Source organism: Mustelus asterias, unplaced genomic scaffold, assembly GCF_964213995.1.
Source record: "Mustelus asterias unplaced genomic scaffold, sMusAst1.hap1.1 HAP1_SCAFFOLD_35, whole genome shotgun sequence".
NCBI classification, from domain to species: Eukaryota; Metazoa; Chordata; class Chondrichthyes; order Carcharhiniformes; family Triakidae; genus Mustelus; species Mustelus asterias.
In genome coordinates, this window is record NW_027590117.1 from 1,226,885 (window position 1) to 1,253,645 (window position 26,761).

A 26,761-nucleotide genomic window follows, 5' to 3' on the forward strand; every position below is an offset into this window, starting at 1 on the left:
GTTCTGATCATGAGATCTCCGAGTTTCTCTGGTGTAAAATAAAACTATTTTCAATCAAAGATTCCCCCCAATCCCCCTGCTGAGCTCCAAAATGAGATTTCAAGGCAATTGTTTCGCTAAATTGAAGATTTCAGTGGAAAAGTAGAGAACATGTCAGCTATCGCGTGTGAGAGCGCGATCAGTGCAGCAGTAAAACGGGTTTCAGTGGAAAATGGAGTACTCAGTTCGAGTGAAACTTTTTCAACAGCAAACATTCGTGTGTCAGAGACATGAAGGATGTGAGCTGGATCTCTGGAGAGGCGGAATTTCATTGGAATGGGAGAGTTTGTGAGGAGAGAGAAACACAGAGAGGCTGGAGGAGCCGGGAGCTGACAGCAGCTTGTCTCTGCTCCGTCCGCTCTCTGCCTTTAAGTTGCTCTGTGCCGCCACCACTGGGTTCATTTCGGATCCAGTTCTGACTCTCACACAGATTTTCCACACACTCTCGGATATGACTGAAACTGCAGCCGCCGAAACGGCTCCTCCAGCCGCTCCCGCTCAAGTGAAGTCTCCCAGGAAGAAGAAGGCGGCTCCCCGACATGCGGCAGCCAGTCCCAAGTTAGGCGAGCAGATCCTCAATGTTGTGGCGGGTTGCAGCGATCGCAAGGGGATGTCCCTGGCCGCGATAAAGAAAGCTTTGGCTGGCGGTGGAGTGGATGTGGGGAAGAAGCGTCTCCCAGATCAGGTTAACTATCAAGAGGAAGGTGGAGAAAGGCTCTCTGGTGCAGACAAAGGGACAGGGCGCCTCCGGCTCCTTCAAACTCGCTCAGAAGGAAAGCCCGGGGAAAATGGGAAAGAAGGCGAAGAAACCAACAGCCAAGAAATCTTTAGTAAAGAAAACAGCGGCCAAGAAGGTGACAACAAAGAAAGCAGCAGCCAAGAAACCCGCAGCCAAGAAACTCGCAGCAAAGAAAACTCCAGTGAAGAAATCAACAGTGAAGAAAACAAGCAGCAAGGAGGCGGCAACTCCAAAAAAGGCGGTGAAGAAAGCAGCCCTGAAGAAAAAGTCTCCTGTGAAGAAGGTGACGGGCGGAAAGTCTGTCAAAAAAGCGACTAAATCGAAGGCCAAACCCAAAGTGAAAGCAGCAAAAGCGAAGAAAGCGTCAGGAAAGAAGTGAAAGAACCCGAGCAAATTGTAAACCTCAACCCAAAGGCTCTTCTCAGAGCCATCCACATCTCTCAGGAAAGAGCTGATCCCGCAAGAAAATGATTCCTGTCCCGCGGCCCGGCTCATTCTCAATAGAGATCATTTCAAATTCAGACTAAAGCAAAACACAGCAGATGCTGAATTTCATTTGAATTTGACATTTGTTCAATCGCCACTTTCTCTCATAATAAAGATGTCTGGTAGATTCAGTGTGAGACAGTAACACTGGCGGCTCAACACCGCTTTCCAACTTCAATTTTAACACAGGAGATTTCCCCAAACAGCTGCAATATGGTATGTGTAAATAGCTGGAAGCGGATGTGGGTGAGGATGTTACTGAGGGAGATTCTTGCTGTGTTTAGGTCGGAATATTACTGACTGGGAATCATAACGGGGCCAGGTTTAAAAACACAAAAGCAAAGAGTCACGACCCGAAACGTTAACTCTGTCTCTCTCTCTCTTCACAAAAGCTGCCGGAGCTGCTGATTATTTGCAGCATTTTCTGTTTTGATTCCATATTTCAAAGCTCCGGGTTTGTGGAAACTCTTGTGTGTGAAGGGCGGCTCTGGAAGGGTTTGTGTGGGGAGCTGTGTTTCGCTTCCATTGTGAATAAACGGGTTGAAATTGGCGGTTGCAGAAACTGGAGGTGGAGCTGAAAGATCAGGGGCCGTTCTGTGTGTGTGTGTCAGTCCGGCTCTCTCCTCCCTCCCGCTCTGTGTTTAATCTTCACTCTGTCTCCTCCCCTCTCTGCTCTCACTCCGCCTTTCTGAGTCAGGTCGGGGCGGGCTGTATAAAAGGAGCCTGAAAAAGTTCCTGTCTCATATTGTGCAGAGATCTGAGTGAAGAATCATCATGTCTGGCAGAGGGAAAGGAGGCAAAGGACTGGGTAAAGGCGGCGCAAAGCGGCACCGCAAAGTGCTTCGTGATAATATCCAGGGCATCACCAAGCCAGCAATCCGCCGCCTGGCTCGCCGTGGCGGTGTCAAGCGGATCTCGGGTTTGATCTATGAGGAGACTCGCGGGGTGCTGAAGGTTTTCCTGGAGAATGTGATCAGGGATGCGGTCACCTACACTGAACACGCCAAGCGCAAGACGGTCACTGCCATGGATGTGGTGTACGCTCTGAAACGCCAGGGCCGCACTCTCTATGGATTCGGCGGCTGAACAACTGCAACCTTCCTCCCAAAGGCTCTTTTAAGGGCCACTCACCGCTTCACAGAGAGAGCAGTGACCTGGGGACGGAGCTGGGACAGGCTGTTCAGTACTTGAGATGCATGTTTGTTTTGTTTAGGTTACAGTGCGGGAATCACCGAATTTAACATTTCATTTGGAGCAGCCATGCGGATTGTTTTTGAAATTTAGTGTATTGTCGAATCAGCCCACAGTTGACATGTGCCCTCAGTGAAACGCCACATCACTCCTGCCTAATCACAGTGTTTTCATAGTGTATCAAAGCTTTCTCTGGAATAGCGAAGTTTAGTGGCAGCGGCCGGTGAATCGTTCACTGGAACCAGTCCCAGTTGTGCTGCTATTTGCCCCCAGACGGTTGTTTCCTGCACTGAAACTGACAGGCTTTGTGAAACTGATCAGTTTCCGCTCAGTCATTCACAAACCCGCAATTCCCGCAGCTTGAGCCGCTCCAACCCCAGCCTGCTTCTGATTGGCCATCCTCTCCACATTCGCAGCTCTGAACCAATCGCAGAGCATCGAATGTGAAGATTGAGCCAATCATTGGCTTCAACTGTCAACCGGCAGAAATTTTGAATTGGGGGAAATGCCGCCAATTTCAGCGCGGGAAAGGGAATTGAGACAAATTCTTAACTTATTAAAAATAGATTCTCAATTTATATTCTGCTGTAAGATTATTTTACAAAGAGGTTTCATTTCTGAACATTTGTCCGCCACGGGCGGCAAACGGCTCTATTCAGTACTGTCAAACGGGACAAATATGAAGTCACTCTCTGTAACAAACAACAGACTCAACCCCTTTCACACCGGCTTCAGGGAGACACAGAGAATGATTTCTCATCCTTTCCCCCGGAAACGGCGGCGAATGTTATAAGCGGCAGGAGAGCAGAGGGACAGGGATCTAGTGGAACAGCGGGAGATTCTGGGAATGAACAGCCCAGAGAGCGGGGAAAGGGTCTAAAGCACTAAGTGGGGGGAGATAGACTTTAAATCTTCAATATTTCGAGTAATGTTTGTTTTAATAAGGACGGGATAAAGTCTTTTATACAGATGGCTATTTCCTGCATCGAAAACGGCCCAATTTCTGAAAGGCGCGGTTAACAAAACAACTGAACCAATCAGAACCTGAGTTACAGATATTAATTCCCTGGTCAGAGTTTGATTGAAACTTCCTGGGCCAATTCCCGCTGGGGGCGGTTCCTCACAGAGTTTAAAAAGGCGGCAGCAGGACAGAATCTGTATTAATAATTTGTGTCTCAGAGATTGTGCTGCATCCGTTCAGAAAATGGCCAGGACCAAGCAGACAGCGCGCAAATCGACCGGAGGGAAAGCTCCTCGCAAACAGCTGGCTACCAAAGCGGCCCGGAAGAGCGCTCCAGCCACGGGCGGAGTGAAGAAGCCTCATCGCTACAGACCCGGCACTGTGGCTCTGAGGGAGATCCGCCGCTACCAGAAATTCACCGAGCTGCTGATCCGCAAACTGCCCTTCCAGCGCCTGGTGCGAGAGATCGCTCAGGACTTCAAGACAGACCTGCGCTTCCAGAGCTCGGCCGTCATGGCCCTGCAGGAGGCCAGCGAGGCTTACCTGGTGGGGCTCTTTGAGGACACCAACCTGTGCGCCATCCACGCCAAGCGAGTCACCATCATGCCCAAAGACATCCAGCTGGCCCGCCGCATCCGCGGGGAACGCGCCTAAACCCCGACTTCAGCATCAAGAACAACAACGGCTCTTTTAAGAGCCACCAAATCGGCAAATGAAAGAGCTGCGATCTCCTGTTAACGATTCTAGTGTTTGAATTCCCAGGACTCCAGTACCGAAACCTCTCCATGTTACAATTAACTCTCCGTTGCATTGAGGTCACTCATATCTCCAATCCTTTGATGGTTAGAGTAAAAGCGATGCCGTTAACAGTTCTACCGCAATTCAATTTTAAAGTGGTTTTATTAAACCTGCGATCATTTCAGTTTCCGAGCACAGTGGTTAGCACCGCTGCTTCACAGCTCCAGGGTCCTGGGTTCGATTCCCGGCTCGGGTCACTGTCTGTGTGGAGTTTGCACATTCTCCTCGTGTCTGCGTGGGTTTCCTCCGGGTGCTCCGGTTTCCTCCCACAGTCCAAAGATGTGCGGGTTAGGTTGATTGGCCAGGTTAAAAATTGCCCCTTAGAGTCCTGGGATGCGTAGGTTAGAGGGATTAGTGGGTAAATATGTGAGGGTAGGGCCTGGGTGGGATTGTGGTCGGTGCAGACTCGATGGGCCGAATGGCCTCCTTCTGCACTGTAGGGTTTCTATGTTTCTAATAATTCCGCAAATCCACTTTCTCCGCACATGTTTCGAGTCGCAGCGAGTGTTGAAAATTGCGTCATTAGGTTCAGAATATGAAGCATATCTCAAACAGTAACCCACTCACACCGAAATAGCCATTGCAGAAACGCTTGCACATTCGCACAGACAATAATTAACACTTTTCCAGATAGTGACTGACTTTGAAAACCGATGGGCTGCAGATGAATGTCCTCGCAGACTATCACATTTTAAAGCAATTATATTTGAAATAGGATCATTTATGTTCACTGGGATAGTTTCCCCAAGAAACAGCAGCAACTTGCATTAAAATACTGTCTGTGTCAATAGTACGGATTGATAAAACAAAGCGGGAAACAGCTGTGTTGTGAATAGCAGTGCAGAAACTGACCGATAGACACCAGGTCGCCCTTTTTCAGATAAAGTGAGTGGCTCTGAAAAGAGCCTTTGGGTTATCAGATTAAAGAATGGTCGCTTCACTTGCTCTTCGCGGACCCAGCGCTGCTTTTCTTGGGCAGCAGCACGGCCTGGATATTAGGCAACACCCCGCCCTGAGCGATGGTCACCCCTCCCAGCAGCTTGTTGAGCTCCTCGTCGTTGCGGACGGCCAGCTGCAGGTGTCTGGGGATGATGCGAGTCTTCTTGTTGTCCCGGGCCGCGTTCCCGGCCAGCTCCAGGATTTCAGCGGTCAGATACTCGAGCACAGCAGCCAGATAGACCGGGGCTCCGGCACCCACACGCTCAGCATAGTTGCCCTTTCTCAGGAGCCTGTGAACACGGCCCACCGGGAACTGCAGTCCAGCCCGGGAGGAGCGAGACTTGGCCTTGGCCCGAGCTTTCCCGCCGCCCTTTCCTCTTCCAGACATTTGCACAATCTCACAAACACTTTCACAAAGAATCAGCAATTTCTCCAGCATTGACTGTTCTTGTAAACTGACAAGCTCCTCTGATTGGCCGCTGCTCTATTCACCTCATTTGCCTATATTCTTCACCAATCAGCTCACTGGAAACAGAAGAGGGCGGGATTTCCCCACAACAACCGGCAGAAGCAGAGAATTTGTCCATTTCCAAAAGCCCGCCAATTTCATTGTGGGAAAGGAGCGAATTCAAATCAATGTCGCCCTCAGTCAGAGATTTCAAATCCCTTCTATTGATTTGCTTTTATTCAGCTCTTCCCGTCACCAATCGCAGGCGCGGCTTTAACATTTTCTTTCAATGTGCTACATTCTCCTATCGCTTTCTAACTGTCCCGGGCGGGAATCAATCCCTGTTCACAGCATTCCCAGAAGGAAAACACTCCGTTTCGTCTTCAATCAGAACCCACTCTCCTTCACAGAAAACAGGGAGCCGGATCGAGTCCGCACACTGTCCTTATTCCGCTCTGTAATAATCCCACTCCGGAATGTTGCCCTGTGGAGAATTACTGTGAATAAAATGATGAATCAATGAACATTTCAGGAATTGAGAGAAGGGACCGTTACCGCGAAAAACAGCCGCTAATGGGGTCATTTAGGAGCTGTGAAAATAACAGAATAATAACAGTTTTCAGCACGAAGCGAAGGCATTGAGTGAATTCTGGGTCAGTGTTTGGTTTATAGGACAGGAGACACAAACAGCAGTCGAAGTTATTCCATTTTACATTCTAACCATCGAATAGGAAGGTGCCGGATACAGCTTTTCACAGAGACTGACGATTAGATTTCCTCACCCAAATGTTATTGGAATGATGACCAAATAGGATTCGGGAAAGATTTTTCCCTCCATCCCTTCCATTCTCTGGATTTACACCGGCTGAAAGAACAACGAGAAAAGTTCATAGTGACAGAAACAGATTATCCTTGGGAACACATTTAGTTTGAAACGTCCTTGTGATGTAATAGAGCAGAGTGGTTATGTTTGTGGCGAGATGCAGGAAACTGTAGACGAACAGAGGGCCGTGTTTTTTTAAAATTCATTTGTGGGACAAGGGCATCGCTGACTGGCCAGAATTTAATGCACATCCTGAGTTGCCCTTGTTCAGAGGACAGTTGAGAGTCAACCACAGTGCTGTGGCTCTGGAGTCACATGACGGCCACACCGGGTAAGGACGGCAGATTTCCTCCCTGAAGGAAGTGAACCAGATAGGATTTGCTGACAATCGACAATAGCTTCACGGTCGTCAGTAGATTCTTAATTTCAGATATTTTTTTATCAAATTTAAATTCCATCAACTGCCGTGGCAGGATTCGAACCCGGGTCCCCAGAACATTAGCTGAGTTTCTGGATTAATAGCATAGTGATAATACCACTCGGCCATCACCTCCCCCCGTGAACAGACATCATTAACTGGGACGTGAAGTAATAAAGCTAATATTCTATGAAGGATTGGAATTTGTGTTACAGTTGCAGAAAACTCTGTTCAGACCCCATTGAGATCACTGTGTTCATCCCAGGAAGATTAGATTGGCCTTGGAGTGGGAGCAGCAGAATTTCACCAGTGATGCCAGACTCAAATGATGAGGACAGATTGCAAAGACTAGTCCTGTAATAACCTGAACATGGAAGATTAAGTGGTGATGTGAGTGAGATGTTTACAGTGAATGATTTGATAGGGTGCAGAGAGATAAACTGTTAGAATGAAAACAGATGGGTGACGGTGAGAGGGGCTGGGAGAAAGCAGTCCGTGCAGGGATCCCCGGTGGTCGTTCCCCTTAGCAACAAGTATTCCACTTTGGATATGGTTGAGGGGGATGACATACCAGTGGTGAGCCGCAGTGAGAGGATCTCCAGCACTGTGTCCGTCTCTGTGGCTCGGAAGGGTAAGGGGCAGAGCGGGAGGGCAATAGTAATTGGGGACTCGTTAGTTAGAGGGATAGATAGGAGGTTCTGTGGCAGCAAAAGAGACTCACGGATGGTATGTTGCCTACCGGATGCCAAGGTCCATGACGTCTCAGACCGTGTTTTCCGGATCCTGAAGGGGGAGGGGAAACAGTCACAAGTCGTGGTACACATTGGTACCAATGACAGAGGTAAGAGAAGGGACGGGGATTTAAAGCAGGAATTTCTGGAGCTGGGCTGGAAGCTGAGAGCCAAGACAAAACATGTGGTCATCTCTGGTACGTTGCCGGTGCCACGTGATAGCGAGTTGAGGAACAGGGAGAGAGTGCAGTTAAACATGTGGTTGCAGGGATGGTGTAGGAGGGAGGGTTTCAGATACGTGGATAATTGGAACACATTCTGGGGAAGATGGGACCTGTACAAACAGGACAGGGTGCACCTGAACCAGAGGGGCACCAATATCCTGGGAGGGAAATTTGTTACGGCTCTTCAGGGGGGTTTAAACTAATTTGTCAGGGGTGTGGGAAAAGGAGTTGTAGTCCAGAAGTCAGTGAAGGTGGTGAGGTATTGGGGAAGGTATCAGGGTCAAGGGTGGGTACCGGTAGACAGGAAGGTGGATTGAAGTATGTCTACTTCAATGCAAGGAGCATCCGGAACAAGGTAGATGAACTTGGGGCGTGGATTGGTACTTGGGACTATGATGTTGTGGCCATTACGGAGACGTGGGTAGAACAAGGACAGGAATGGTTGTTGGACGTTCCGGGGTATAGATGTTTCACTAAGTGTAGGGAAGCTGGTAAAAGAGGTGGAGGAGTGGCATTGTTAATCAAGGATAGTTTAACGGCTGCGGAAAGGCACTTCAAGGGGGATCTGCTCACTGAGGTAATATGGGCTGAGGGTAGAAATAGGAAAGGAGCGGTCACGTTGTTAGGAGTTTACTATAGGCCCCCAAATAGTAATAGAGATGTGGAGGAAGAAATTGCTAAGCAGATTATGCATAGGTGTGGGGGTTACAGGGTAGTTGTCATGGGGGACTTTAACTTTCCAAATATTGATTGGAACCTTTGTAGGTCAAATAGTTCGGATGGGGCAGTTTTTGTGCAGTGTGTACAGGAGGGTTTCCTGACACAATATGTGGATAGGACGACAAGAGGTGAGGCCACATTGGATTTGGTACTGGGAAATGAACCGGGCCAAGTGTTAGATTTGGTTGTGGGAGAGCACTTTGGAGATAGTGACCACAATTCGGTGTCTTTTGTTATTGCAATGGCGAGGGATAGGGCCGGACGGCAGGGCAAGGGTTACAATTGGGGGAGAGGTAATTATGATGCGATTAGGCAAGAATTAGGGGGCATAAGTTGGGAACAGAAACTGTCAGGGAAAGGAATTAATGAAAAGTGGAACTTTTTCAAGGAACAAATACTGGGTGTCCTTGATAGGTATGTCCCTGTCAGGCAGGGAGGAAATGGCCGAGTGAGGGAACCATGGTTCACGAAAGAGGTGGAATGTCTTGTGAAAAGGAAGAGGGAAGCTTATGTAGGGATGAGGAAACAAGGTTCAGATGGCTCGATTAAGGGTTACAAGTTAGCAAGGAATGAGCTGAAAAAGGGGCTTAGCAGAGCTAGGAGGGGACACAAGAAGTCCTTGGCGGGTCGGATCAAGGAAAACCCCAAGGCTTTTTACTCTTATGTGAGGAATAAAAGAATGACCAGGGTGAGGTTAGGGCCGGTCAAGGACAGTAGTGGGAACTTGTGTATGGAGTCAGTAGAGATAGGCGAGGTGATGAATGAATACTTTTCTTCAGTGTTCACCAAGGAGAGGGGCCATGTTTTTGAGGAAGAGAAGGTGTTACAGGCGAATAGGCTGGAGGAAATAGATGTTTGGAGGGAGAATGTACTGGCAGTTTTGAATAAACTGAAGGTCGATAAGTCCCCTGGGCCTGATGAAATGTATCCGAGGATTCTTTGGGAGGCAAGGGATGAGATTGCAGAGCCTTTGGCTTTGATCTTTGGGTCCTCGCTGTCCACGGGGTTGGTGCCAGAGGACTGGAGAATGGCGAATGTTGTTCCTCTGTTTAAGAAAGGGAATAGAAATGACCCTGGTCATTATAGACCTGTTAGTCTTACTTCGGTGGTTGGTAAATTGATGGAAAAGGTCCTTAGAGATGGGATTTACGACCATTTAGAAAGATGCGGATTAATCCGGGATAGTCAGCATGGATTCGTGAAGGGCAAGTCGTGCCTCACAAATTTGATAGAATTTTTTGAGGAGGTAACTAAGTGTGTTGATGAAGGTAGGGCAGTTGATGTCATATACATGGATTTTAGTAAGGCGTTTGATAAGGTCCCCCATGGTCGGCGTATGATGAAAGTGAGGAGGTGTGGGATAGAGGGAAAGTTGGCCGATTGGATAGGTAACTGGCTGTCTGATCGAAGACAGATGGTGGTGGTCGATGGAAAATTTTCGGATTGGAGGCAGGTTGCTAGCGGAGTGCCGCAGGGATCAGTGCTTGGTCCACTGCTCTTTGTGAATTTTATTAATGACTTAGAGGAGGGGGCTGAAGGGTGGATCAGTAAATTTGCTGATGACACCAAGATTGGTGGAGTAGTGGATGAGGTGGAGGGCTGTTGTAGGCTGCAAAGAGACATAGATAGGATGCAAAGCTGGGCTGAAAAATGGCAAATGGAGTTTAAACCATAGAAACCCTACAGTGCAGAAGGAGGCCATTCGGCCCATCGAGTCTGCTCCGACCACAATCCCACCCAGGCCCTACCCCCACATATTTACCCGCTAATCCCTCTAACCTACGCATCCCAGGACTCTAAGGGGCAATTTTTAACCTGGCCAATCAACCTAACCCGCACATCTTTGGACTGATAAATGTGAGGTGATTCATTTTGGTAGGACTAATTTAAATGTGGATTACAGAGTCAAAGGTAGGGTTCTGAAGACTGTGGAGGAACAGAGAGATCTTGAGGTTCATATCCACAGATCTCTAAAGGTTGCCACTCAAGTGGATAGAGCTGTGAAGAAGGCCTATAGTGTGTTAGCTTTTATTAACAGGGGGTTGGAGTTTAAGAGCCGTGGGGTTATGCTGCAACTGTACAGGACCTTGGTGAGACCACATTTGGAGTATTGTGTGTAGTTCTGGTCACCTCACTATAGGAAGGATGTGGAAGCGCTGGAAAGAATGCAGATGAGATTTACCAGGATGCTGCCTGGTTTGGAGGGTAGGTCTTATGAGGAAAGGTTGTGGGAGCTAGGGCTGTTCTCTCTGGAGCGGAGGAGGCTGAGGGGAGACTTAATAGAGGTTTATAAAATGATGAAGGGGATAGATAGAGTGAACGTTCAAAGACTATTTCCTCGGGTGGATGGAGCTATTACAAGGGGGCATAACTATAGGGTTCGTGGTGGGAGATAGAGGAAGGATATCAGAGGTAGGTTCTTTACACAGAGAGTGGTTGGGGTGTGGAATGGACTGCCTGCAGTGATAGTGGAGTCAGACACTTTAGGAACATTTAAGCGGTTATTGGATAGGCACATGGAGCACACCAGGATGAGAGGGAGTGGGATAGCTTGATCTTGGTTTCAGATAAAGCTCGGCACAACATCGTGGGCTGAAGGGCCTGTTCTGTGCTGTACTGTTCTATGTTCTATGTTAGCTCTGAATGGGGGAACCTCACCGTAAAATTAGAGTGAGACATTTCAGGGATAATTGAGACCATAAGATATAAGAATATAAGATATAAGAATTACGCCACTCGGCCGCTTGAGTCTGCTCTGCCAATGAAGCATAGCTGATATTTTTCTCATCCCCACTGTTCTGCCTTTTTCCCATAATCCCTGATCCCCTTATTTAATTTCAGGAAAAGCTTCTTGATAGAGGATGGTGGGAATGTTGAATTGTCCACAAACAATTTTTAAAGCTGAGTTTATCAGGAAATTAACAAGCTGAAGATGACAAGCAGCCAGTAACATGAAGGTGGATAGTCAGAGTTTCTGTAGGTATTTAAACAATAAAAGAGTTAAAGTGAGCATTGGTTCTATCGAAAGTGCATCTGGGGAATTGATAATGGAAAATAGGATATTGACAAATGAATTGAACAGGTAGTTTTCATTTGTGTTCACTATAGAGGACACAAGTAACATCCCAAAAATAGCTGGAAATCAGCAAATGGAAGGGAGGGAGGAACTCAGGAAAATTACAATCACCAGGGAAAGTGGTATTGAGCAAATTGTCGGATCTGGAGGCTGACAAATCCCTGCGTCCGGATGGGCTTCACACTCAGGACATGAAATCAGTGGCTAATGAGATAGCTGATGCATTTGTTTTAATTTTGCAAAATTCCCTGGCTTCAGAGAATGTGATGTGGAGATGCCGACGTTGGACTGGGGGGTAAGCACAATAAGAAGTCTTACAACACCAGGTTAAAGTCCAACAGGTTTATTTTCCTACTAAGTAAACCTTGTGCTACCAAATAAACCTGTTGGACTTTAACCTGGTGATGTGAGACTTCTTATTGTTCAGAGAATGTTCCATTAGAATGAAATATAGAAAGTGTAACACCTTTATTCAAAAAGAGATGGAGAGAGAAAACAGGGAACTACAGGCTGTTACCCTGACAGCTATTCGACGACGAAGGGGCAGCCTGTTCCGAAAGCTGGTGGCTTTTGCTACCAAATAAACCTGTTGGACTTTAACCTGGTGTTGTTAGACTTCTTACTGTGTTTACCCCAGTCCAACGCCAGCATCTCCACATCTTTTTCTGGGTGGCAGGATATGTCGAATGGTGTATCTGTACCAGGGCCACAACTTGTTACAATTTATAAAAATGACTTTGATGAAGGGACTGAAGATACGGTTGTTAAATTTGCTGACAGCATAAAGATTGACAAGAAATTAATTGCAAAGTGTACGTAAGGAGGCTACAAAAGGAAACAGATAGGTTATGTGAATTGGCAAAATGTGGCAAATGAGGCAAATTGCAAGGATGAAACAGTGGATGAAAAATTGAGACTTTCAAAGTTGAGATGAATAGGGTGCCAGCCAGGTACATAGCCACCAGAAATAAATACACGGCATCCAAAGCTAGAGTATCCTGGAGTCTAAGGATATTGATGAGAAAATAAGGAAGAAAAAAGAGACATAGGATGCATGCTGGAATAATAATAGCAATAGAAATCAGGAAAAACAGTTCAAATGCAGGAGAGAGGCTAAGGCTTTAATAAGGGAGGCTAAGAGGGAGCATGAGGAAAGGATAGCAGGCTGCGCTAAAACAAATAGTAAAATGTTCTTCAAACATATACATGTGAAAAGGTTAGTGAAGGATAAAGTGGGGCTCATAAGGGACGAGCAGGGTAAACTGGTCACTGAAGCAGAGGGTATGGCAGAGATACTAAATGAGTACGGTGCTTCTGTCTTTACAAAATTAAACAATGTGACAATGGCCTTGTTGAAAATATGGGTGCTCAGTAACTGAACAGTATAGTGATAGATAAAGAAGAGGCACTAAAACTCTGGCAGCACTCTCAGTAGAGAAGTCACCAGGTCCAGACTGGATGCATCGTAGATTGCTGAGAGGTGAGGGAGCAAATTGCGCAGCCATTGACAGAAACTTCCTGGCCTCTTTGAACACAGAATTAGTCCCATGGGATTGGAGGATTGCAAATGTAATGCTGTTTTTCAGGAAAGGGGCAAAGGATACCCCAGGAAACTACAGACCTCTCAGCTGGACATCAATAGTGAGAAAACAGATGGAGGCCACAGTATGAAATAAGATATATATATATACTCTCAGAGAAATATAAGTTCATACTCGGCAGATGACATAATTTTCTCAAGGGCAGGTCATGTTTGGCAAGATGAGACACAGACATTGGATGAGGGTAGTGCCGTGGATGTTGTATATTTGGACTTTTAGAAAGCATTTGATATGGTGCCACATGGCAGGTTGGTGAGCGAATTAGAAATGTTTGTGATTGATGGGTCCTTGGCAGCATGGATTAGAAGTTGGCTGAAAGATAGGAAACAGAGGTTGGGTATAGATGTGCATTTCTCAGACTCAAGACGAGTTGAAAGTGGTGTTCCCCAGGGATCAGTGTTGGGACACTTGCTTTTTCTGATTTATATAAACCATTTAGAGATCGATGTTAAGGGCAAAATTTGCATACAATACCAAGCTGGGGAGAATAGTGAATTGTGAGAATGATGCTGAGTGACTTTAGAGGGACATTGACAAGTTGCCCAAATGGGCAGACACCTGGCAGATGAATTGCAATGCAGCAAAATGTGAGGAAATGCATTTTGGTAAAAGAAACATGAGGAGAAAATATGCCCATTATGGTACAGCATTTAGGGAAAGTACAGGAGCAGAGAGAACTTGGGTTTCAAGTGTATAATGCTCTGTTGTGGGCAAGGCAAGTTGAAACAGTTATTAATAAGGCTGATAGGATCCTTGGAGTCATAGAGGTTTACAGCATGGAAACAGCTCTTTGGCCCAACTTGTCCAAGCCCTCCTGTTTATACCACTAAGCTAGTCTCAATTGCCTGCATTCGGCCTGTATCCCTTCAGAATCATAGAAGCCCTATAGTGCAGAAAGAGGCCATTTGGCCCATCGAGTCTGCACCGACCACAATCCCATCCCGGCCCTACCCCCTTATCCCGACATATTTACCCGCTAATCCCTCTAACCTACGCATCTCGGGACACGAAGCAGCAATTTTAGCATGGCCAATCAACCTAACCTGCACATCATTGGACTGTGGGAGGAAACCGGAGCACCCAGAGGAAACCCATGCAGACACGAGGAGAATGTGCAAACTCCACACAGACAGTGACCCAAGCCAGGAATCGAACCCAGGTTCCTGGAGCTGTGAAGCAGCAGTGCTAACCACTGTGCTACCGTGCCGCCCCAATTCCCTACAATTCCAATTCCAATTTATACCAATCTTACCCATGTAACTGTCTAAATGCTTTTTAAAAGACAAAATTGTACCCACCTCTACGACTGCCTCTGGCAGCTCGTTCCAGACATTCACAACTCTGTGTGTGAAAACCCTCTGGTTCTGGGTTCCTAGTCCATGAATCAGAAAAGGCTAATATAGATGTGCAGCAAACAATTAGGAATGCAAATAGAATGTTATTGCTTAATGTGAGGAATTGTAGGGAATTGATGCTTCACTTGAACAGGACGAGGTGAGACCACATCTGGAGGATTGTATACAGTACTGGTCCCCTTATCGAAAGAAATATGTAAACACGTTAGAAGCAGTGTCAGTGTGCAATGAATACTCTCTCAATCTATCAGCGTGTGTGCGTGAAGAATCAACTCTCTCAATCTATTACTGTATGGGTGTGGAATTAACTCTCAATCTATTAGTGTGAGAGTGTGGAATTAACTCTCTTTCAATCTATTACTGTGTCTCAGTGTGTAATTAACTCTATCTTAATCTAGTGCTGTGTTTGGGTGGAATTAACCTTCTAACAATCTATTACTGTCTGTGTGTGTGTGGAATTAAAACTCTCTCAATCTAACAGTGTGTGTGGGTGTGGAATTAACTTTCTCTCAATCAGTTGCTGTGTGTCGGTGTGGAATTAACTCTATCTTAATCTATTACTGTGAGAGAGTGTGCAAGTAACACTGACAATCTATTAGTGTGTGGTTAACTCTCTCTCTCTCAGTCTATTACTGTGAGAGAGTGTGGAATTAACTCTCCCTCTCAATCTATTACTGTGTGAGAGTGTGTTGAATTATCTAGCTGACAATATATTACTGTGTGTGTGTGTATGTGGAACTAACTCTCTCTCAATCTATTACTGTGTGAGAGTGTGTGGAATTAACGAGCTGACAATATATTACTGTGTGAGTGTGTGTGTGTGTGTGTGGAACTAACTCTCAATCTATTACTGTGTGAGTGTGTGTGTGGTGTGTGTGGAACTAACTCTCTCTCAATCTATTACTGTGTGTGTGTGTGGAGTTGACTCTCTCAATCCATTAGTGTGTGAGAGTGGCAATTATAATTGTCTCAATCCACTACTGTGTGTCAGTGTGGCAGAAACTCTCTCTCAATCTATTACTATGTTTGAGTGTGGCAGTAACTCTCTGACAATCTATTACTATGTGAGAGTGTAGAATTATCACTCTCTCAATCTGTTACTGTGTGTAGAATTAATTCTCTCTCAATCTATTAAGGTGTGTGAGTGTGTAATTAACCCTCTGTCAGTCTATTACTGTGTATGAGTGTCGAATTAACTCTCTCAATCTATTAGTGTGTGAGTGTAGAATTAACTCTCTCACTCTATTACTGTGTGTGAGTGTGGAAATGACTCTCTTCTAATACTTTATCGATTACTGTGCAGAATTAACTCTCTCAATCTATTATTGTATGTGAGTGTGGAATTAACTCTATCCTATTACTGTGTGTGCATGTGTGCGTGTGTGTGGAATTAACTCTCTCTCAATCTATTCCTCTGTGTGATTGTGGAAGTAGCTCTCTCAATCTATTGCTGTGTGTGTGTTGAATTAACTCTCTCGCAATCTATCACTGTGATTTTGGGATTAACTCTCTCTCAATCTATTGCTCTGTCAGTGTGGAATTAACTCTCTCTCAATCTATTGCTCTGTCAGTGTGGAATTAACTCTCTCTCAATCTATTACTGAGTGCGAGTGTGCAAATAATACTCTCTCAATCTATTACTGTGTGAGAGGGTGGAATTAACTCACATCTATTACTAGGTGCGAGTGTGCAATTAACTCCCTCTCAATCTATTCCTGAGAGTGTGTGGAATTAACTCTCTCTCAATCGATTACTGAGTGTGAGTGTGGAATTAATTCTCTCTCAATCTATTACTGTCTGAGAGGGTGGAATTAACTCCCATCTATTACTATGCATGAGTGTGGAATTAACTCCCTCTCAATCTATTCCCGAGAGTGTGTGGAATTAACTCTCTCTCAATCTATTACTATGTGATAGTGTGGAATTAACCATCTCAATCTGTTAGTGTGTGTGTGTGGAATTAACACCCTCTGAATTGAATTGTGAGAGAGTGTGGAATTATCTCTGTCAATCTATTACTGTGTGCGAGTGTGCAATGAATAATCTCTCAATCTATCACTGTGTGAGTGTGTAATTAACTCTCTCAAACTATTACTGTGTTTCAGTGTGGAATTAACTCTCAATCTATTACTGTGTGTCAGTGTGGAATTGACTCTCTCTCAATCTATTGCACTGTGTGCGAGCGTGGAATTAACTGTCTCTCACTGTATTGTTGTGAGGATGGAAGAACTCTCTCTCAATCTATTACTGTGTGAGAGTGTGGATGTAACTCTCTCTCAATATGTTACAGTGTGAGAGTGTGAAATTGACACTCTCTCAACCAATTACTGTGTATGTGTAATTAACTCCCTCTCAAACTATTACTGAGTGTGAATGTGGAATTAACTCTCTCTCAATCTGTTACTGTGTGATTGTGGAAATAACTCCCTAGCTATCTATTAATAATGTATGCAATTAACTGTCAGTGTCTGTTACTGTATGGAAGTGGGTCACTGTCAGCTTAGCAAACTGCTGCTAGTAGAGAGCCACAGGGATCAGTGCTGGGTTCTCAGCTATTTACAATCTATACTAATGACCCAGATGAAGGGACAGATCAACACCAAATTTTCAGGCAATATATAGGTAAGTGGGAAAGCAGGTTGTGAGGAGGACACAAAAAGTCTGCAAGGGGATATAGAGAGGTTAAGTGAGTGGACACAAATCTGGCAGGTAGGATACAATGTAGGAAAGAGTGAGGCTTTCCACTTCAGTGGGAAGAATTGGAAGGCAGAACATTATTTAATTAGAGGAAGAGACAGCAGAATGTTACAGTACAGAGGATCTAACTGTAATTATAAGTACATATGTGGCGTATAAAAGTAGGGAAATGTTGCTGCAAATACATGGCATTGCTGAGTCTACACGTTTATATGCTTTCTCTGATTTAAAGAGGGAAACACTTGTATTGTAGGCAATGAAGATTCACTTGGTTGATTGCTAAGATGAAGGAGTCATCTTATGAGGAAAGTTTAATCAAGTTAAGCTAATATCATAGAAGTTGAGAAGAATGAGAGATGATCATATTGAAACATGGAAGAATCTGAGGAGACTGGACAGGGTAGATGTTGAGAGGAATGTTTCCATTTATGGGCAAAATTGGAACGACAGGACACAGTTTAAAAATAAAGTATGCCCCACTTAAGATGGAGATGAGAAGGAATTTCTCCTCTCAAAGTGTCCTTAATTTTTGGCATTGATTAGATTCCATCCTAAGGTAGGAAGAATTTTGATCTACGAGAGAGACAAGGGTTATAGGGCAGGCAATAAAATGGAGTTGAGGCCATAATCACATCAACCATGATCTTACTGAATGGTGGAGCAACCCGAAAGAACAAATTGCCTTCTGCTACTCCTGCTTCATATGTTCTGATTTGATGTCAATGTGGAACTAACTCTCTTAGTCTCTGTTTCAGTATTTCAGTGTGGAATTAACTTACGTTTGACACTGCATATGAGTGCAGAACTGATTCCCTTTCCATTACTAATTTTATATGAGTGTGCAATGTCTCTGTCAGTCTCTGTTACTGTACAGGACACCTTGATGAGAAATGTTTGGGCCCGACTGGTCTCAAATGTACTCAGGGTTAAACCCATCAGCTTTTCCTCCATCAACACTCCAGTTCAAAGCCAGCCAACAAGAACATACCTTCACAGAAAGTGAGACACCAATTTTCACAACCAACATCCACCCTGGTTCAAATGGATTCTTTGTCCATTTCTGGCCTCATTTTTCTGAGCAACAGCTACAATAATTCACTGGTAAAATCATGTGGCCACTGGAATTTTGAAACAAGGTGAAAATTCTGGAATACACAACAGGTCAGGTAGCATCTGCAAAGAGAGAAACAGAGTTCATGTTTCAGCTCACTGACAATCAGCATGAGATAAAACACTTCCTAATATCCACTCATGGCGGCCGCAGTTCCCACATGGGGAGGTAATGGTGTAGTGGTATTGTCACTGGACTAGTGATCCAGTGTAATGCAATGGGAGCAAATTTTACCACAGCAGAGAGTGCAATTTGAACTAAAAAAAAATCTGGAATTAAGGTCTAATGATGACCATGTCATGACAACCCACTTCATTTACTGATGCTCCTTTAGGCAAGCAAATCTGCCCAAATTTACTGTTCTGGCCGACATGTGACTCCAGGCACACAGCAATGTGGTTGACTCTTAAGTGCCCTCTGAAATGGCCTGACAAGCCAGTGATGCCCACATCACATGAATTAATAAAAACAATGCTCTGTGCCCCGGAAAGTGCTCTATCCAGGACACTGACTTGCCCAGGCACAGGGCAATCTGTGCTGGAACATTCCCCAGTGCCACTTGTAAAGTTTATTTATTTGTGTCACAAGTAGGGCTTACATTAACACTGCAATGAAGTTACTCTGAAAACTCTCTAGTCACTGCACTCTGGCGCCTGTTTGGGTACACTGAGAGAGCATTTAGCATGACCAATGACCAGAGGAAACCTATGCAGACATGGGGAGATTGTGTAGACTTCGCATCGACAGTGACCTAAGCCAGGAATCGAACCCGGGTCCCTGGCGCAGTGAGGCAGCAGTGCTAACCACTGTACCACTCCCATTCCACCAAGCTGCCCGTGTCTTATTGAAGTTTCCCACTTTCCTCCTCACAGTTGCCAATGCCTCCAAGATTGGCGGTGTATGGAAATGTTGAGCTTGAGTCCTGTACACCAAGGTGTGTGTCATTAATATATATCAGGAAGAGCAGGGCTCCTAAAACCGAGCCCTGGGGAACTCCACTAGAAACCTTCCTCCAGTCTGAAACACAACCATTAACCACTACTCTCTGTTTCCTCTCACTCACACTCTTCCACATGGGGCGGTGAAGATGGCCTCAGCACCCTAGCTATGACTGTAACACTGCATTCTGCACTCTCTCCTATCCTTCTCTGTGAATGGTATGCTTTGTCTGTATAGCATGCAAGCAACAATACTTTTCACTATTTACTAATACATGTGACGATAATAAATCAAATCATACCTCAATCTGAGAATGTATTTCAGATTTGGATTTGTATCAAATGTATTTGTGAATATTCACTGTGGCCATTAGTACAATAAATTCAAAACCCCTGATTTGCGTGATGTATTTAAGTCGAATCTCAGAGTACATTATTAATGTTCATTGTGTAACTTTTAATTAGATTCCATGTGTCAGTTTTATCATATATTTAATTTGGAGCTAAGGCTGCTCTATTGTGGGATTGACACTGTGATGATCTGATGGCAGGAGTCAATTTGGACTTGGATTTATGGATCCCACTATCAATGGTACTGGGTTTGATTTGATTTATTGTCACATGCATTGGTATACAGTGAAAAGTATTGTTTTCTTGCGTGCTATACAGACAAAGCAGACAGTTCATATAGCACATAGAGCAGAAGAAAAGGAGAGGGTGCAGAATGTAGTCTTAAAAGTCCATTTAATTGGAGTGCGGTTCAAATGCACACGGACATAAGTCCATTGGATCTTAAGTCCAACCGCTTAACCACTCGGCCATCCTGGTAGGATATTTAGAGTCACATGGACAAAAATGGCTGTCTCTCCTGCTCTGTTTGATTGATGGATTGAAAATGTGTCTGCAACTATTTCTGCTCTCTGAGCCCGTTGAACTAATAAGATGTCTGTGTGTCTGGAATTGGTTGCATTCTTGGACATACGCATCTCCATCAAGGACGGTCACCTCAGCACTTCACTGTACCGCAAGCACATGGATAACCTCATGATGCTCCACTTCTCCAGCTTCCATCCTATACACGTTAAAGAAGCCGTCCTCTGTGGACAAGCCCTCTGTATACACAGGATCTGCTCAGATTAGGAGTATTGCAACAGACACCTACAGACGCTGAAAGATGCCCTCATAACAACAGGATATGGTGCTCGACTCATTGATCGACAGTTCCGATGTGCCACAGAAGACAAACACAGGACACGATAGACAGAGTACCCTTCATTGTCCAATCCTTCCCCAGAGCGGAGAAGCTACGACATCTTCTCCGGAGCCTTCAACATATCAAGTATGAAGACGAACATCTCGCCAAGGCCATCCCCACACCCTCACTTCTCGCCTTCAAACAATCGCATAACCTCAAACAGACCATTGTCTGCAGCAAATTACCCAGCATTCAGGAGAACATTGACCACGACACCACACAACCCTGCCACAGCAACCTCGGTAAATGTGCCGGATCATTGACACTGATGCCATCATCTCACATGAGAACACCATCCACCACGTACACAGTACATATTCTTGCGAGTTGGCCAATGTTGTCTACCTGACACGCTGCAGGAAAGGATGTCCCAAGGCATGGCACATTGGAGAGACTGTGCAGACACTATGACAACGGATGAATGAACACCGCTCAACAATCGCCAGGCAGGAGTGCTTCCTTCCTGTCGGGGTACACTTCAGCAGTCATGGGAATTCAACCTCTGATCTTCGAGTAAGCGTTCTCCAAGGTGGCCTTCACGACACATGACAACGCAGAATCAATGAGCAGAAACTGATAGCCAAGTTCCGCACACATGAGGACGGCCTCAAACGGGACCTTGGGATTATGTCACACTATCTGTAACCCCCACAACTTGCCTGGGCAAAATATCAATAACTGTCCTGGCTGGAGACAATACACACCTCTTTAACCAGTGCTTGGCCCTCTCTCCATTTACACTGTCTGTAATTTTAAGACTTGATTACCTGTAAAGACTCGCATTCTTACCATTATCTTGTAAATTGAGTTTGTGCCTGTATGTGCCCTGTTTGTGAACACAGCTTCTCACTCACCTGAAGGAGCCTGAGACTCCAAAAGCTTGTGCTGCCAAATAAACCTGTTGGACTTTAACCTGGTGTTGTGAGACTTCTTACTGTCTGAGCTCCGTCAGAGACAACGTGAGAAGGAGCCGGCGACTCACTTCCCTGTAACTTGCGTGGAGACATCACATTTATTCACGTTCCTTCAATAATTTGTCTGTGGAAACAAAGTATATTTTAAAATTCAAGTACAGGTGAGAGAGAAGATACAGATTCCGTCAGTTTAATCTCTATTAATAATCATTGTGAGCGGTTTGTGAGGCTGCAGCCAGACTCGAGCTCTGATTGGTCACTCACATTTCAATCAGATTCGTAACCAATGGGAGGATCAGGGAGAAGAAATGGGAGGTTTTGATTGGTTCACATTTTCAAATTGGAAAAACCCGCCAATTTCAGTGCAGGAAAAATACAAAATAACGAACGCCTGAATGTTCAGGAAACTATTTCAATCTCACTTTATAATCTGTTTATTGTATTTTCCGCCACAGAATCCTGGCGCTATTTTAGGAACAGTTTGAATTTCTCAATCTCTTATCTATAACCCGCGGTAATCAGACCCCGTTCCGCAATTTAAAACGGAGCAAATCTCAGCTCAGTGGAAAAGCAGAAACAGAGAGATCACCAACCAACCCCTTCACACAGGCTTCCCAGGGACAGAGGGAAACGGCTGATTTCTGATCCTATCCCCTGAAAGCGGCCGGGAATGTTACAATGGGAAGTGCGGAGAGAATCCCCGGCCCGATCCCGCCGGTGGAACAGGCAGCTTTGTGTCTGGAGAATAGGGAGCGCCGGGGGGAGGCAGATCTTAAAGCGCTGCAATGGACTCAGGTCCTGTGTGTGCAGAAATCTCGCTGATTCCGTCCTCTGGGAAAACTGCGGAAGAAAGATCAGCCCGAGAATAACCTCTTCATTCCCGCCTTTACTCTGTTCCGGGAGCGACGCCCAGATCATCCGACAGAGGAAAATATATCATTCTCCAACTGCGAAATTCTTCCTTGTTGTCGATAATGCACCGGGATAGACTCGGTATGAAGCAAACTGAAGGATTTATAAAAACCTTGATTCTGACACCATGTCGTTCAATTATTCACTTGAGCTCAATATAGAGAGGGAAATGAAAACATCAGTAAACACATCAGAAACAGATCAATCCACCGTGACAATAACTCCATCTCTGACTCCCTGCTGCCAGGAAGCAGCCCTTTCACTGATCCTGTGAGCTTGTGTGTTAAATCTGAATGGGCTTGAGAGAAAAGGGACAGAGATCGAGTCTAACGCACTAAGTGGAGGAAGATAGACTTCAAATCCTCTCTGTACCTGTAACAATCTGTGTAAGAATGGAATAAAGTCTTAGTTTGCACAGATGGTTATTTGCTGCACAAAAAACGGCGCAAATGATGAAATTGTTGATTAACTGAAATCAGAACCCGAGTTCCAGATATCAACTATTAATAAAAAACAGCAACTTGCATGCATTAAAATACTGCCTGTGACAATACTATCGTAACGTGGATGGTGTATTCGCCTGATGAATTCCTCTATCTGCTGCGAGACTGATGGGGTCTATTTACTATCGTACACAGGGGGAACTCCGGATTGATAAAACAAAGCGGGAAACAGCTGGACTGTGAATAGCAGCGCAGCATCTGAGGGGCAAACAATAGATCGCCCTTTTCCAGAAAAAGTGAGTGGCTCTGAAAAGAGCCTTTGGGTTATCAGATTAAAGAATGGTCGCTTCACTTGCTCTTGGACGAGGCCGCAGAAGTTTTCTTGGGCAGCAGCACGGCCTGGATATTGGGCAGCACCCCGCCCTGAGCGATGGTCACCCCTCCCAGCAGCTTGTTGAGCTCCTCGTCGTTGCGGACGGCCAGCTGCAGGTGTCTGGGGATGATGCGGGTCTTCTTGTTGTCCCGGGCCGCGTTCCCGGCCAGCTCCAGGATTTCAGCGGTCAGATACTCGAGCACAGCAGCCAGATAGACCGGGGCTCCGGCACCCACACGCTCAGCATAGTTGCCCTTTCTCAGGTGCCTGTGAACACGGCCCACCGGGAACTGCAGTCCAGCCCGGGAGGAGCGAGAATTGGCCTTGGCCCGAGCTTTCCCGCCGCTCTTTCCTCTTCCAGACATCTGCACAATCTCACAAACACTTTCACAAAGAATGCTGAAACCCACTCCCTTTCGCTTCTCTTATAGCTCCGGGAGGAATGGAGGTGCGGACATTGCTGATTGGTCACTTTGTTGCTGCCTCTCAGCATCTTGTTCATATGACCAATCAGAAATCTGCTTAACTCACCAATCCGGAGAGCCCACGGAGTGAGGGCGGAAAATAACGGCGCCAAAATCTCAGATTCCAACCGATTTCATTTCAAACTGTAAAAGCCGCCAAAGCGGAAAGAACAAGAGTTTCGAAAATTATACGAATAGGTAATGGTTAATTAATTTTGAGTAATGTAAGAATCTCCCTTTCTCTCCTTCCCCAGTCTATAGTTAACCTGTATCTGGCAGTTTCTGATTTTCAGCCTGGGCTTTTCGGAAAATAAGTCGAAAATAACAAAATTTTCACTATTCATTTTTGAAAAGTTCGCAGATGTATTTATAAAACAAGAAATACATTTCAAATAAAATCTCTCAATAATTAACTGTCTAACAACAAAGTGTTTAAAACATCAGTCTGTGTTTGCACCATTTCACATTTTAACCCAAGTTGCAGATTTGCTTTTAGAATCCTGGATCCATTCGGGGTTAATCTCGGCCCTTTTTAAAACTCTCGAACTCGCCGCCAGAAAGTCTCATTGACATCGTTCTGTAAACGGACGGGATGTTCTCCATATTCGTGAGAATCAAGAGGGGAGTGAACATTTTCGGTGTAAATTGACCATTGCCGAGACTGAGGTTCCTGCACAACCGGGGCTGATAGGGAATAAACTGATCGATTATTAAGACCAAACTGGAACAGAATTGGAAGCTGCCACATTTGCTCATTAGCTCTCTCTCCCTCTCTAAAGTCGGGGAAACGGGCCTCTGAGATCTAAGTGCAGAGGCGGTCGGAAACCAATTAATTAATTAATGAAACATTATTAATCAGACGCTGGGCGATTAACTTGCATTACTCAGTACCTATCATTGATCAACAGCAAAAACAACAATTAGATTGTTCGAGACGCTTCAGAGTGAAAGATTAATTGAAACTAAATGGATGATATAGCTTTTTCAGGGAGATTGTGAGTGGCTCTTAAAAGAGCCGTTGTGTTTGGGATGTTTTTCAGTCCATGGGGAGTTTTACTTGGAGCTGGTGTACTTGGTCACCGCCTTTGTCCCTTCCGACACGGCGTGCTTGGCCAGTTCCCCGGGCAGCAGCAGGCGCACGGCGGTCTGGATCTCCCGGGAGCTGATGGTGCTGCGCTTGTTGTAATGGGCCAGGCGGGAAGCCTCACCCGCGATGCGCTCGAAAATATCGTTCACGAACGAGTTCATGATGCTCATGGCCTTGGAGGAGATGCCGGTGTCGGGGTGAACCTGCTTCATCACTTTGTAGATGTAGATGGAGTAACTCTCCTTCCTCGACTTTCGCCGCTTCTTGCCGCCCTTTACTACCGGTTTCTTAATCACTTTCTTCGCCCCCTTCTTAGGAGCTGTTTTCTTCTCATCCACCATTGTCACAGTTAATTTCAGACACAGAATCACTGAGTCGCGCTCGGAACTCCTCTTTTATAGATCAAAGCAGAGGCCTATGCGAATGAAGGATTGCTGAAAGCCCTGTTCCCCATTGGCTCATTCACAATGATGTCAATTCGTGACGCTCTCTCTCTGATTGGTTAGTTCAGATACACAAACACATAGTTTTTTTTTATACTTTTCCAATTCAATCAAATCAAATCCAATTCAGAGTTTCAACAAGTTGAGACATTTCAGATCCAGGCTGACAAGACAGGACGGGAGACCAAAACCACCCTGTCCTGGGCCTGATCTACATGAGTCAAACTGATTGGAGAAGGGGGAGGATCCTCCTCCAAGACTTGAGCTCATTTGCATCTTAGCCAAAAGGCCGAGATGCCGCTTTTAAAAATTGCTTCATATCAAACATATGAAACCTCAGCGTAACCTAATGACCTCAACCAAGTGCAGGCAATCCATACTACACTTGATCTTAGCCAAAAGGCCGAGAAGCGATGTGGATTTGAGCAGCAACCAGTCTGTTGTCAATCCGTCCTTTCCCCTTGTCCGCCCCGATCCACCCAACCCCCTGACTCTCTCACTCCCTCTGCCGCACCAGCGCATTCTCTCTGCTGCTAATCCCACATCACTCTATCAGACTGCTGATACTGTTCATACATTTCCCCTTCCTCACCAGCACCAACTGCTCTGCTTTACTTCCGCCCATCACCGGGAGCTGGCAGTGTACAATATCTGGGCGTGTGGAAGGGGAATAAGTTGATGAGCAACAGCCACATTGACATTGTTGCTAAAACAAAAAGCTGACTGCAAGAAGGAGTGGAATCAGAATTGGATATTACTGGCTACAAGCCTTGATACGGTTCCACACCAGAGGCAAATAAAGAAAATGAGAGCACGTGGAATGGTGGGGGCTGGGGGCTGGGGGGGAGGGGGGGGGCTGGGGGGGAGGGCGCTGGGGGAGAGAATGTCCTGGAATAGACTGAGAACGAGCTGATGGACAGAAAACTGAGAGTAGGAACAAATGGGTCATTTTCAAGTTAGCAGGCTATGACAAGTGGGCTACCACAAGGATCAGTGTTTGGGCCACTGCTTTCTACAATCTGTGTATCAATGATTTGGGATTAAAGGTAATATTTCCAAATTGGTAGCTGTCACAAACAAGGTGGATGTGTGAGTTGTGAGAAGGAGGCAAAGACTCTTTGTGTGTATTTGAAGAGGCTGAGCGAATGGGCAACAATTTTGCAGATAGAAGCAATGCGGAGAGATATGAGGAGATTTAATCATTAAATATGTTCATGAGTGAGATTGATAGATTTCTACATATCAAAAACATCAAGGGTTACGGGGATAGTTCAGGAAAATGATGTTGAAGTGGAAAATCAGTCATGATCTCACTGTATGGCAATGTGGACTCGAAGAGCCGAATGGCCGACTCTTGCTCCAATTTCTTATCTTCTAATTATGTTTTAGCATGGTCATCATTCTGTGACTGTAATTAACGATAAATGAGTACAAGGTACTTCTTGTATCCTGTCACAGTATGACTTTGGCTTTAAAAATAGAACAGAGCATGTCCATAGCTAGTGACTGACCTCCTATTTTCCAACAGACTTTCCACAATTGAATTCCACATTTAGGTAAGGGATGGAATACTCT

General features: G+C 45.4%; 5 protein-coding genes and 1 pseudogene across 5 annotated transcripts; 2 read left to right on the top strand and 4 right to left on the bottom strand.

Moving 5' to 3' along the window:
* The first annotated feature begins 2,038 nt into the window (after positions 1 to 2,038).
* On the top strand, positions 2,039 to 2,350 carry LOC144482224 (histone H4). The gene has a single exon (XM_078201419.1). It carries the CDS (start codon positions 2,039 to 2,041, stop codon positions 2,348 to 2,350), a length of 312 nt encoding a protein of 103 aa, XP_078057545.1.
* A 1,309-nt stretch (positions 2,351 to 3,659) lies between these two features.
* On the top strand, positions 3,660 to 4,070 carry LOC144482226 (histone H3-like). The gene has a single exon (XM_078201421.1). The coding sequence runs from the start codon at positions 3,660 to 3,662 to the stop codon at positions 4,068 to 4,070; it is 411 nt and encodes a 136-aa protein (XP_078057547.1).
* A 1,081-nt stretch (positions 4,071 to 5,151) lies between these two features.
* On the bottom strand, positions 5,152 to 5,541 carry LOC144482260 (histone H2A-like). Its single transcript, XM_078201448.1, has one exon. The coding sequence runs from the start codon at positions 5,539 to 5,541 to the stop codon at positions 5,152 to 5,154; it is 390 nt and encodes a 129-aa protein (XP_078057574.1).
* A 17,626-nt stretch (positions 5,542 to 23,167) lies between these two features.
* On the bottom strand, positions 23,168 to 23,557 carry LOC144482333 (histone H2A-like). Its single transcript, XM_078201503.1, has one exon. The coding sequence runs from the start codon at positions 23,555 to 23,557 to the stop codon at positions 23,168 to 23,170; it is 390 nt and encodes a 129-aa protein (XP_078057629.1).
* Positions 23,558 to 24,592: 1,035 nt separating this feature from the next.
* LOC144482336 (histone H2B-like) lies at positions 24,593 to 25,111 on the bottom strand. Its single transcript, XM_078201505.1, has one exon. The coding sequence runs from the start codon at positions 25,082 to 25,084 to the stop codon at positions 24,710 to 24,712; it is 375 nt and encodes a 124-aa protein (XP_078057631.1). The 5' UTR covers positions 25,085 to 25,111; the 3' UTR covers positions 24,593 to 24,709.
* Positions 25,112 to 25,426: 315 nt separating this feature from the next.
* LOC144482355 (U2 spliceosomal RNA) lies at positions 25,427 to 25,601 on the bottom strand (annotated as a pseudogene).
* Between the last annotated feature and the right edge of the window lie 1,160 nt (positions 25,602 to 26,761).

What these genes read in the sequence shown, in the direction of transcription:
- LOC144482224 (XM_078201419.1), top strand. Translation starts at nt 2,039, where the DNA reads ATGTCTGGCAGAGGGAAAGGAGGCAAAGGACTGGGTAAAGGCGGCGCA.
- LOC144482226 (XM_078201421.1), top strand. Translation starts at nt 3,660, where the DNA reads ATGGCCAGGACCAAGCAGACAGCGCGCAAATCGACCGGAGGGAAAGCT.
- LOC144482260 (XM_078201448.1), bottom strand. Translation starts at nt 5,541, where the DNA reads ATGTCTGGAAGAGGAAAGGGCGGCGGGAAAGCTCGGGCCAAGGCCAAG.
- LOC144482333 (XM_078201503.1), bottom strand. Translation starts at nt 23,557, where the DNA reads ATGTCTGGAAGAGGAAAGAGCGGCGGGAAAGCTCGGGCCAAGGCCAAT.
- LOC144482336 (XM_078201505.1), bottom strand. Translation starts at nt 25,084, where the DNA reads ATGGTGGATGAGAAGAAAACAGCTCCTAAGAAGGGGGCGAAGAAAGTG.